Source organism: Bos taurus, chromosome 3 (genome assembly GCF_002263795.3).
Source record: "Bos taurus isolate L1 Dominette 01449 registration number 42190680 breed Hereford chromosome 3, ARS-UCD2.0, whole genome shotgun sequence".
NCBI classification, from domain to species: Eukaryota; Metazoa; Chordata; class Mammalia; order Artiodactyla; family Bovidae; genus Bos; species Bos taurus.
Genome location: NC_037330.1, coordinates 42,821,868 through 42,834,648, shown reverse-complemented (window position 1 = coordinate 42,834,648; position 12,781 = coordinate 42,821,868). Strand labels below are relative to the sequence as shown.

The 12,781-nt window shown below is 41.5% G+C and overlaps 1 protein-coding gene across 9 annotated transcripts in view; it reads left to right on the top strand.

Moving 5' to 3' along the window:
- Nucleotides 1-12,781, top strand: part of CDC14A (cell division cycle 14A) — a 195,742-nt gene that overhangs the window by 128,978 nt on the left and 53,983 nt on the right. For all 9 annotated transcript variants that reach the window (XM_059885067.1, XM_059885068.1, XM_059885063.1 and 6 more), the window contains one exon: nt 8,033-8,171. In XM_059885067.1, the coding sequence (XP_059741050.1) occupies nt 8,033-8,171 (139 nt within the window). The remainder of the gene's footprint in view (nt 1-8,032; nt 8,172-12,781) is intronic.

The window sequence follows — 12,781 nt, the reverse complement described above, 5'->3', positions numbered from 1 at the left end:
GGGCTTCCCTGGTGGCTCAGATGGTAAAGAATCCCCCTGCAATGCCAGACACCTGGGTTCAGTCCCTGGATTGGGAAGATCCCCTGTTGAAGGGCATGGCAACCCACTCCAGTATTCTTGCCTGGAGAAACTCCATGGACAGAGGAGCCTGGCGGCCTACAGTACATGGGGTTGCAGAGTCGGATACGACTGAGCGACTAAGCACACAGCATCCCTCCCCCCAGTAGTCTTTAGCTTCATGGAACCGAATGTCTTGCCTGCCCATTGCTAGGGAGGGGTAGTGTACCTGGCTCATCGCTAGCTTCCTTGCCACAGATGTGTTACTACCTCTGAATGACTGAAAGACTTGTGTAAATGCATCTCTGGCCTCCAGGAGAGGGTACTTTGGGACAGGAGTCGCCAGATTTGCAAATAAAAATACAAGATGCCCTGTTAAGTTTGAATTTTAGATAAACAGCGAGTACTTTTTTTTTTTAGCAAGTCTCAAATATTGCACCAAACATATATTCTGTATTTTACCTGGAAACCATGTGTCAGCTACTCAGAAAATATGAAATAACTTTTGCTTTAAGCCTAGTTGTTGGGCTTTGCGGAGGCTCGCATTGTAGATTTTCCAGCACGGTGGAAGGTATTTTACTGGGGTCTTTGGTTTCAGCGAGGAGAAACTGCTTGGCCATCAAAGGCGGAGCCTCTTGTTGCTCACATGCGGCTTTTCGTACTGCCGCTGGGTGGTGCTGTTCTCCGGGGTTGCGTCTGAGAAGTCGGTTTCTGTGGCGTTTTATGCAAATTGTCTAGTAGGTGTTGGGGATTGTACTGTTCTTTTCCTGTGCTTGTGCTGCTGTAACTGACTTATTCAGACGAGCATGGCCTTGGTTCTGACAGAAATTAAAATACCGTTTTGTAGGCCCTTGTTTCTATGTTTAAGAGTTGAGTAGGTGGAGGTACTTTGCTGAAAATGTGAGCAGCAACTGAAAGCTGCATTTTGAGAGAGGCTGGGCGATGGAAACAGCTGCATGTGGCCCCTGGTTCAGCTGCGGGCTCCTCGGTTGGGTCAGGCTTCGTCCACGAGAACACAAAGCCCCCGACTGGCTGGACTTGCTGTCTCCCGGGTGGTGGGGGAGTGGGAGGGTGGATCTGCTAGGAAGGTGTCTCTAGACTGGTGCTTTCCGTTCTGCCCAGGTCACGGCGGGGTGGCTGTGCTCTGGCTTTCCCCCGTGTGATCCCTGTGCACTTGGCTCTGCCTCTCTATCTCATTTTGTTAAAGATTGCCTAGGCCCAAGGAAAAGCCTGCATTTCTCATGCCATTGGCCAGCTTTAGTATGCACAGGGTGCGCATCCGCCAATGTGACTGGAAGGGACTTGAGCATCTGCACATTTTAGAATCCACGGGGATTCCAGAACGAGCCCCTCGCGGATACCAGGAGACCACTGAATGTCAAGTGTCGGTGGAACTCGAAAGCTAATGAGAATATGGCAGTTGCTAACACTAATAAAGCTAGAGGTGGTGATGGAATTCCAGTTGAGCTCTTTCAAATCCTAAAAGACGATGCTATGAAAGTGCTGCACTCAATATGCCAGCAAATTTGGAAAACTCGAGCAGTGGCCACAGGACTGGAAAAGGTCAGTTTTCATTCCAACCCCAAAGAAAGGCAATGCCAAAGAATGCTCAAACTACTGCACAATTGCACTCATCTCACACGCTAGTAAAGTAATGCTCAAAATTCTCCAAGCCAGGCTTCAGCAATACGTGAACCGTGAACTTCCAGATGTTCCAGCTGGTTTTAGAAAAGGCAGAGGAACCAGAGATCAAATTGCCAACATCCGCTGGATCATCGAAAAAGCAAGAGTTCCAGAAAAATATCTATTTCTGCTTTATTGATTACGCCAAAGCCTTTGACTGTATGGATCACAATAAACTGTGGAAAATTCTGAAAGAGATGGGAATACCAGACCACCTGACCTGCCTCTTGAGAAACCTATATGCAGGTCAGGAAGCAATAGTTAGAATTGGACAGGGAACAACAGACTGGTTCCAAATAAGAAAAGGAGTACGTCAAGGCTGTATATTGTCACCCTGCTTATTTAACTTCTATGCAGAGTACATCATGAGAAACACTGGGCTGGAAGAAGCACAAGCTGGAATCAAGATTGCCGGGAGAAATATCAATAAACTCAGATATGTAGATGACACCACCCTTATGGCAGAAAGTGAAGAGGAACTAAAAAGCCTCTTGATGAAAGTGAAAGAGGAGTGAAAAAGTTGGCTTAAAGTTCAACATTCAGAAAACGAAGATCATGGCATCTGGTCCCATCACTTCATGGGAAATAGATGGGGAAACAGTGGAAACAGTGTCAGACTTTATATTTTGGGCTCCAAAATCACTGCAGATGGTGACTGCAGCCATGAAATTAAAAGATGCTTACTCCTTGGAAGGAAAGTTATGACCAACCTAGATATAGCATATTGAAAAGCAGAGACATTACTTTGCCAACAAAGGCCCATCTAGTCAAGGCTATGGTTTTTCCAGTGGTCATGTATGGATGTGAGAGTTGGACTGTGAAGAAAGCTGAGCGCCAAAGAATTGATGCTTTTGAACTGTGGTGTTGGAGAAGACTCTTGAGAGTCCCTTGGACTGCAAGGAGATCCAGTCAGTCCATTCTAAAGGAGATCGGTCCTGGGTGTTCTTTGGAAAGAATGATGCTGAAGCTGAAACTCCAATACTTTGGCCACCTCATGTGAAGAGTTGACTCATTGGAAAAGACTCTGATGCTGGGAGGGATTGGGGGCAAGAGGAGAAGGGGATGACAGAGGATGAGATGGCTGGATGGCATCACTGACTCTATGGACGTGAGTCTGAGTGAACTCTGGGAGTTGGTGATGGACAGGGAGGCCTGGTGTGCTACAATTCATGGGGTCGCAAAGAGTCGGACACGATTGAGCAACTGAACTGAACTGAATGTTTAGTAGGAGCTATTCACATACTCTCTTTCAAAGCTTTTGTGTCATAAAAAGCAGTATTTCTTATGGCATTAATTTGTCCTTATTTCCTAATCAGTTAGTTTTTTGGTTGCCAAGGCATGTAGTTTCTCTGCCTGTCATGTCTTGGTGGTTTAGTCACTAAGTCGTGTCCAACTCTTGTGATCCCGTGGACTGTAGCCTGTCAGGCTCCTCTGTCCATGGGATTCTCCAGGCAAGAATACTGGAGTGGGTTGCCATTTCCTTCTCCAGGGGATCTTCCTGACCCAGGAATCGAACCCAGGTCTCCTGCACTGCAGGCAGATGGTTTACCAACTTCTGTGTCATGTCTTGGATTGACAAATTCAGGGGAGGAGAAATGCAAAGCTTTCATTAAAACTCAGCATATCTCTTGATGTTATTCCTCACCTAACAAACGTTGGGAAAATAAGACGCTCTGATGTTAAACATTCTTTTTACAGGTATTCTCTCTATTATATCCTTGAGCTGTAATTGTTGCCCTTGTAAGGAATATTTTAAGAAATACATATATTTTATATTGCAGGGTTTTAAAAAAATATTTTAATCAGAACCTTTAGCATTGAAGTCAGTTCTTATATATGAAGGTCACATTTACAGGCGGTGACATTTTTTTGAGAGTTATTACATTTACTTCCACTTGTACACACATGTAGGATTCTTTCCCAAAGATTACACCTTTGATTTAATTACAGCTGTAATGCTTTTAATAGCATACTTAGCTACTATAGGCCTGTTAATTATTTTGACATCTGCCCTAATTAAGTCAGTTTAATTTCCTGGGAATTAAAACAGCACAGAGCATTTTAATTGAATTCTAAGGAGGAGGGAGAGAGACTTATCCGATGTCAAATGAACTTTGGTAGCTGCTGAAAAGAGAATGACTATTTCATGCCTCAATGTAAAGTGCTAAAAATAGAGATAAACTGGAAAGTAATTTTCTGGGAATGTGCAAAATCTCATAACGATTCAGTATCTGCAGCTTGCCTTCTGGTTGATAAAACGAAGGACCATGATTTTGTGACGTTTTCCAGCACAGATAATCATTAAACAGTGGCAACATTGTGATGTTCCGCTGTGTGATTTTTGATGATCTGTAGGGGTTTCAGAAAATGCCTAAAACTGTAAGGCAGTCAGCGTTTAACTTGGTATAAATAGAAGACTTTTCAACATCTTCTCTCCCTGTGCCAGGGAGCCCTTTAATTATGAATGCTTTAAAAAATTTGTTAAAGTTTTTATAGAAACTTAGTGAACTGTTCCTATTCTGCTGGGTTGTGGTAAGAGCTCCTGACTATTGAGTGCTAAGTAGGTTCTTTTTATAGATCTAAATTATAGACTCTTTAAAAGGGGGAAGCAACTTTTAGTTTTAGAGAAATTTGAAAAATTTCTGTGCCATCCTTTTCTTTTTGATTGTGAGTTTGTGTGATGAAGAGCCTAACCAAGGGAGCAGGTAGCCTCCTGCATGGGAGGGATACAGGGGGAGACAGGGCTATCTTGTAGAGAAGGCCATCTTCTCCCCAGGCTGAGACCCAGATTGGTGACTTGAAAAGGAGTACCCTGGAAACTGACTGGGCTTCCTGCCTCAGACCATCCAGCTGTATTCTATCAACATGATTACCTGAACAGTAGTCTTGTCAGATGTCTGAGGATTTAACAACTCTGCAGAAACCTAAAATATTTACTCTGGGCACAAACATGAAAGCCAATAAATCTTATATTAAAGGAAGAGAGTCCTACTGAGACCGCGATTAAGCTTCGCTCTTTTCTAAAGAATGTTGATGTTTGTTTGGGGGCAAAATGTACTTCAGATGAAAACAGGAGACACAGACATACACACACACAAACCTTATCTAATAAAATAGTGTAAACATAATTTTTAAAAAGGGAGAGTTAATGGGAAGGGAATGCCAGGCATCCATAAACTTGAGCTTGATTATAATTCCATTGATGTATCCTCAACCTCAGGTGATACTACCCTCAAGGGAGAAAAATTTGTTTTGGGGTGGTAAACAAATGTTTTCCTTTTTTATGCAAAGAACAGATTTATACACAGTACATATAGAAATATGCGATCTGTCTGTGACAGTAAAATTTCATGGGGGACAATCAGGAGAAATAATGCCTAGAGAGGCTCTTGGCTGGGCAAAGATTGAAAACACTGATTTAGAGACATACCTTTTTACATTTTCACATTTTTGAGACTAGGATGGATCTTAAAATGATTGCATATCATAGTTTAATTTTTCTTAGTGGAACTTAAATAATGGTGTGTGTCACACCATTAGATGACATGATTTTTTTTGGCTGAAAAATTGTGTATTTCCAAATGGTGAGGAGATTAGAGAAGATTGGCTTTATTATTTGAAAAATGATAGGAAAAGCTACAAAAGGACTCTTCCTTTAGAGGTGGGGAGATTCTGAAACATATAAATGAAGCTGCCAACTTTTTCCTATTTCCTTTTCTAACTGCATGTTTTCACGGATGACATTGTACCAGTTTTCCAGGCTAAAAGTATCAGTTGCCTTTCACCTTCCGTGTGACCCAATCAAAATGTCTCTAACTCAGCTCTTCCTTGTTACCACTGTCTCTCCCTACCTCTGCCTGGCAGCCAGCCTTCCTGCTTCTCTCTCTGGCTTCCATCTCTGACCTTTCCCATCCCGGAGGTATGCTGCAGCCTCACCCAGCTGCTTTTATCATGTCAATTTCTTTGTCCCCAAATATATGATGGCTTTATTTAGGGCTTTTTGTTGGTTAAAGGAAAAATCAGATATTTATAGGATAATGGCTATATGTTTATTATTAATAGTTGATAAATCATGAATTCCTAAATGAGCTGAATTTTGCTCATTAGAGCCTCATCTACAAATATTTGAGGAATAATAGCACATATATCACAAGGTGTGACCTAATCAGTGAGCAGATGGAGCACTGTGCATCTGAATCTGGAGAATCCCGAATAACTCAACAGTCCTTGGTGTCTTCAGCCCACAATTGGTAAGCTGCTTCCCCTAAGTACAGGCTCCTCCACTTGACTCAGAGGTGCCCCTTAATCTGGCCCCTCCATACCTATCTGACCTTATTTTCCACTCAACACACACTGACACATTCTCCAGGCCATCTGGCTTTCACTCATTGGACCCTTTGCTGAAATTGTCTGCAGCCTTCTTATTCTTTAGAGTCAGCTGAAGTCCTTGTCATCAATGACACATTCCTTGAAGACACCAACAACTCACACAGTCCCTTTCTCTGAGAGCCTAGCTTCAGTTTAAACCTAATTTCTTCACTTATTGGTTATTCTTGTGTCTACAACTATTTGATAAAATATTGTGGTCAAAAATTATATCCTTTACTTGCTTATCTTCTTAACCTCTGAGCAAAGCCCTGACATGGGTAGCTGGTAGACGATCAGTCAGTAAACATTTGACCAACTGAATCAAATGTTTGAAAACAAAGACAGAGCCACTTTGTCATTCTATAAGAAAAAGAGTATATGATAGCAAGAGATTAAGTAGTGGAAAAATAACTCAGCGTAGTGCCTTACTCATAAGTGTTACTTAAATAAAAGTTTATAGTGCTGAGTTTAACTCCAAGAAGCCAGATATGGAAAGATTTAGAAAATAGTTATAAATAAGCATTAGTGGCTCAGTGCTGTATATCTCAAGAGAGGAGCATCCTGCTTGTCTTCATGTTTCTGGCCCCAGCATCTGTCACAGTGTCTCATACTCAGTGTTCTTAGTATTTGTAGAATGGAGTGACTGAGCAGATGAGCCAAAAGTGGAAAGAACTCTGGAGGATAGCAGGATCCCCAGGGAATTTTAGTCTGGAATTCCAGAGTCATTTGTTACGCTAATATGAGTGAATTGATTAGTATGTTGGGCCTCAGTTCTGGTGTATGAACAGCAGTCACCGTATTTGAAGTCTTTACAGTTTGATCACATTTTTGAGTATTTTGGGGGAAGGGGAAGCCAGTGTAGATTTAAAAGAATTGTTTAAAATGCAAAGTCCTATCACTTATTTCTCTGGAGAGAGGGAAAAAATAGCACAATTTGTGAAAACACTTTGAAGAATGTTTTGATCATGATAGTAACCAGTACTTCTTTGACAATCATTTCTAATTGTATTGATTTCTCCTACATAACAGAAATTGGGTTTGACATAAGGAAAATATCCTGACACAAAAGCTTTTGAAAAATGCCAGAGCCTCAGGAAATGAAACTTGAGCACTTCTGTTGGCTTGGTTCTTTCTCACTGGAGTGCATGCTCTACGAGGGCGGTGACGATGTGTATTTTATTCATCACCTTATCCCCGGCTTCTAGCACAGCACCTGGCAGGTAGTAGCTGCTCCATCAGTGCATGTTGGCTGAGGAAATAATGAAATCCTGGTCTCTGAAAGAGTTACAAGAAGTTAGGACAACCTAGTGGAAATAGTATTGAAACAGTCCTGGGCTTGGCAGCTAGTGAGGTCAGATGATGCTTATGGTATTGTCCTATTTGATTCTAGAATTCCTTATTCTACAATAAATTAAAAAAAACCTCACCATTTAAATAGGTCTAAAAAATGACCATGATAATATAATCAGTTACACTTACTGACTCAGCATCACATACACACAAACTGTTAAATGAGGGTTCATCTCCACCTGGACTGGAACTAAGGAGCGTGGAGACACGCCTGACAGCTGATATTTTGCAAGTGCTTGTCTGGAACCAGCATTGCCTTAACATTCACAAAGGCAGTCATTCTCAAAGGTCCTCGGGAGTTGAACTGTCCATAATTTTCAAGACCTTTGCTCTTTTATATAGATATATTTATATTTCCATATGTTTATTTTGATCATATGATCTGTGTTTTTTCTTGAGTTAGAATTATTATTTAGCCCCTGATCATGTAAAAAGCATTACATTATTGCCTGGGTTTAAACATCTTGCATTGTATTTCATACCATGGCAATTTCTGGACACGGTATGATTTCAGTATGTTTGTGGATGTATTTCCTGAATTTTGTATTTCTTGTTCTTTTCCCCTCTCCTGCAGCTGGTCTTGGAAGAACGGGGACCTTGATAGCCTGTTATGTCATGAAACACTACAGGTTTACACATGCGGAAATAATTGCTTGGATCAGAATCTGCCGGCCCGGCTCTATTATAGGACCCCAGCAACACTTCCTGGAAGAGTAAGTACATTGTCTCCGTTATTACATGTTGTCCTTGTTCCTGATTATTTCTGCCTCTTGCTGCCCAGTTGTGGACCCTGTCAAGCCTGTGGCTGTGAAATGGCTGCAGTGTTAGAGAAGGCTGAGCCTTAGTCTAATGGAACATTGTTGATTTGACAGCTAATGCATTCTAACTTTGTACCTTTTATATCTCTTAGATCAGGTGAGAGTGAGAAGAAAATCACAGAGCTATCTCTGCCTACCTCTTTTCTGTCATTTTCTATGTGTGATCTGGCTACAGTGCAATTTTCTTATATCATCCCACTTGGCACTTTTCATTCTTTTGTTTGCACGTCTAAAAGCAGAATGAGAAAAAAACACGACCAAGGTCACTCAGTGATTTCAGCAACATTGCTGCTCCCCTGACAACTGACTACCCTGTTCATGGAGCTGCAACTTACGAGTGACCAAGGAGGAAAGGAAGAGAACTGGGATTTAGTCCTGGCTGTACCACTAACTAGCTTTATGACTATTATTTAGAAGAATACTTATAAATTCCTCCTTTGATTTGTTCACTCATTCATTAACTATTTGTCAAACCCCAGCCTGCAAGGAGAAGTTTAACCTGTATGGGTACACCCCTTTCTAGTTTCCCTTTACAAGTTCAGAAATTACCATTAATTTACCCATTAATAAAATGAGGAGATAAAATTAGCACAAGCTAATTTAGGTCCAACTCTAAAATATTATCAATTCGTGTCTTATACTGAAATTTCATTTTTTCCTTTTCTAGGATGGATTTATTTGCAATAGCATTCTTTTTCAGATAATTCCTTTCCCATTTAAATCATTTTATGTTGCTGAGAAACAAATGATCATGAATTGCATAGAAATATGCTGAAGTAAACTACAAGCATTCAAATGGTTAAAAGAATTTGAGCTGGCTGAGGAGTTACCTAAGCTGCCAATCCCAGAGGGAATAAGTGATAGGAAAATAAATGCTGAAACACATGCAGTTATACCTTAGCCTAAAAGAACGAGGTGTTACCATCTTTCTAAATTCCATATATATGCGTTAGTATATTGTATTGGTGTTTTTTTTCTGGCTTACTTCACTCTGTATAATAGGCTCCGGTTTCATCCACCTCATTAGAACCGATTCAAATGTATTCTTTTTAATGGCTGAGTAATACTCCATTGTGTGTATGTACCACAGCTTTCTTATCCATTCATCTGCTGATGGGCATCTAGGTTGCTTCCATGTCCTGGCTATTATAAACAGTGCTGCGATGAACACTGGGGTACACGTGCCTCTTTCAATTCTGGTTTCCTCAGTGTGTATGCCCAGCAGTGGGATTGCTAGATCATAAGGCAGTTCTATTTCCAGTTTTTTAAGGAATCTCCACACTGTTCTCCATAGTGGCTGTACTAGTTTGCATTCCCACCAACAGTGTAAGAGAGTTCCCTTTTCTCCACACTCTCTCCAGCATTTATTGCTTGTGGACTTTTGGATCGCAGCCATTCTGACTGGCGTGAAATGGTACCTCATAGTGGTGCACTAGGACGACCCAGAGGGATGGTATGGGGAGGGAGGAGGGTTCAGGATGGGGAACAAATGTATACCTGTGGCGGATTCATTTTGATATATGGCAAAACCAATACAATATTGTAAAGTTAAAAAATAAAATTAAATTAAAAAAAATATTTTAAAAAAATAAAAGAATGAGGTAGAAGTGTAATGAAGACACAAGGGAAGAATACTCAAGAACAGGACCATTAAGAAGACAACTTCTAGGTTGAATATCATGTGAGATATTAATACAAGTAAAAGAATTGTATTCTTTTAGTTTTCTTTTTGTCAGATTCCCTGCCAGTGATTTCCACTATTTTGCTTCCTGTGTGCCTACAGCAGGGGACTTGGTGCTGTATATCTGCCGGGGGCTTGTACTAATTACTTACTAAAGTTGAATAAATGGCCTTACAGTTAGAATACAAAAGACATTCCTAAACCGGGATCTTGAGGCCATCTCTTAAAATCAGTGTTTGGAAGAATGATTGTGTTTGGAAGACACAGTTTAGTGCGTTAGTGACATTCACGTATTCAACAGGTGCATGTTAGGTGCACACTCTCACCAGGCAGTGCTCCTGATTCTGAGGATGCAACAGTGAAGGTGACAGGCGGGGTCCCTTCCTCCCAGGGTGCTGGTATTTCTAGTGTAAGGAGCGCACAATAAACAAGTGTTATGTTTGGTTTCCAAGTGGCTCAGTGGTGAAGAATCCACCTGCCAATGCAGGAGACTCGAGTTTGATTTCTGGGTCAGGAAGATCCCCTGGAGGAGGAAATGGCAACCCACTCCAGTATTCTTGCCTGGGAAATCCCATGGACAGAGGAGCCTGACAGGGTACTGTCCACAGGGTCACAAAGAGTCAGACACAACTTAATGACTAAACAACAACAATGTGAATTGCATCTATCTTTTGAATGTAGAGCCAGGATGGTCATGATGTGCTATTATTTGTTCATATGACTGGATCTGGTATGCTAATGTTTATTAGCATATTCAGATTTCTGTGTCTGTACGTTTGAAGGACATTGGTGTGTGATTTTCTTTTCTTGTAATACTTTGGTTAAGTTTTGATATGGGGGTTATGCTGTCTTTGTAAAACAAGTTGTGAAGCATTTCCTTCCTTCTCTGTTTCCTACAAAGAATCTATGAATAAAATAATATTATTAGATTTGAGGGGGTGGGATGAGAATGAGAGGGTCATTGGGAAATAAGGGCCTGCTTGATGTTGGATGGTCTGGAAGGGTTGATCATCTAGTATGACAAAGGTAAACCAGAATGTGAGCCATGATGGGTTTGGTTCTGAAAAGCTTTTAGAGCTCGATGGGTCATCAGTAGAGGCCTGAATGTATGAGCCATCTGATGACTTTCTACCCAGCAGTCTATAGGGTCTTGTAACCAAGGGAATGAGGAAGGTTCTCTACGGGCCATTTGCTTAGGTGTGCAGGAGGGGAGCATGAGTACTTAGGTAATCTCTGCTGCTCTGCAGGGCAGTGTTGTGGTCCACTGGGGAAGGGGAGGTGCTGGGCCACAGGGAGCCTGGGGGCTTAGGTGGCCAGACACTTTTGTTCAGTGCATTCCCTGACTGTTTCTAACTTCCTGCCGGGAAAGCTTATTTATCATACCTTTCTCCAGGCATTCTGTACACAACCTCAGGCCTTTTCCTAAGCTACATTTGGTGGCAGTAACAGTTTTTCTCTTACCTTTCTCATGCTGCTTGTATTAGTTGATAAAATTTACTTCCTCTATCATGTATAAATCATTAGAAGTGAGGGAAAGAGTTCATTTATGATTCTACTTTCTTTTAACAAGTTTCTCTAAGTTCCTAATGATGGAACTTTAAAATAATTTTCCATCCTGAACATGACTGTTACAATTTTCTGTTGATTTTAAGTTTTTTTCCAGTGGCCTTTAACATATCTGTCCATGTCATCCTTGACCCAGTTTACAGAGGTCCCTCCTTTCTTCCCTCATTTCCTTTATTCCTTCCTTCCTGCAACAACTGTTGATAATTGTTGAAAGCCACTGTTTGGCAGTATTCTTTGCACTTGGGGTGTTGCAGTAAAAGAGTAATTTCTGACCTATGGAGATGGAAGAAAAAGAATGAGAGGGAGGGGAGGAAGAAGAAAGCGGTGGTAGGGGCAGGGGGACGTTGATTTGTTGTGTGGTTAATAAACAAATGTATCAATTATATGGGCTTCCCAGGTGGTGCTAGTGGTAAAGAATCCACCTGCCAATGCAGGAGATGCAAGAGACCCAGTTCCATTCCTGGGTGAGGAAGACATCCGGGAAGAGGGCATGGCAACCCACTCCAGTATTCTTGCCTGCGAAATTCCGTGGGTAGAGAAGCCTGGCAGGCTACAGTCCATGGGGCCACAAAGGGTCAGACACGACTGAGCGATTATAGTTTCTCTGACCATGATAGGTGTGATATAGAAAAATGAAGCAAAGAATAGCAGAAAGCAGAGAAGGCAGTTTTAAATAATGTGGTAGCGGTGGGATGCATTGAAGGCTTTTGAGCAAAGGCCTCGAAGAAGTGAGAGAGTAAATGGTGGATGTTCTCAAGAAAAGGGTTTCCCTCCAAGGGAACAGCTGCTAAGGCTCTGAGCTGGACTGTTTCACAGGCCATCATGGCTTATGGGGCCAGGAGGAAGAGGTTAGAATATACATTCTGCTAGGCCTTTGTAGGAGTCTGACTTTTCTTTGGGTGAGGTGCAAAGTCATCAGAGGGGAACTTCCCTGGTAAAGAATTGGGCTTGCAAAGCAGGGGACGCAGGTTTGATCTTGGTTGGAGAACTACAATCCCACATGCAGTGGAGCAACGAAGCCCACACACCTTAACTAACACTTGACACAAACAAGTAAGTATTAAAAAAAAAAAATCACCACCCTTAACTGCTATGTTAAAAAAAGGCAGAGGATTTTTGAGCAGAGGAGTGATGCAATCTGACTACAATAGGCACACACACATACAGATACTTTTTTAATTAACAATTTTATTTTGGGATAATTGTACATTAACATGCAGTTGTAAAAAATGACAGAAAACTCCTATGTACCTTTTAC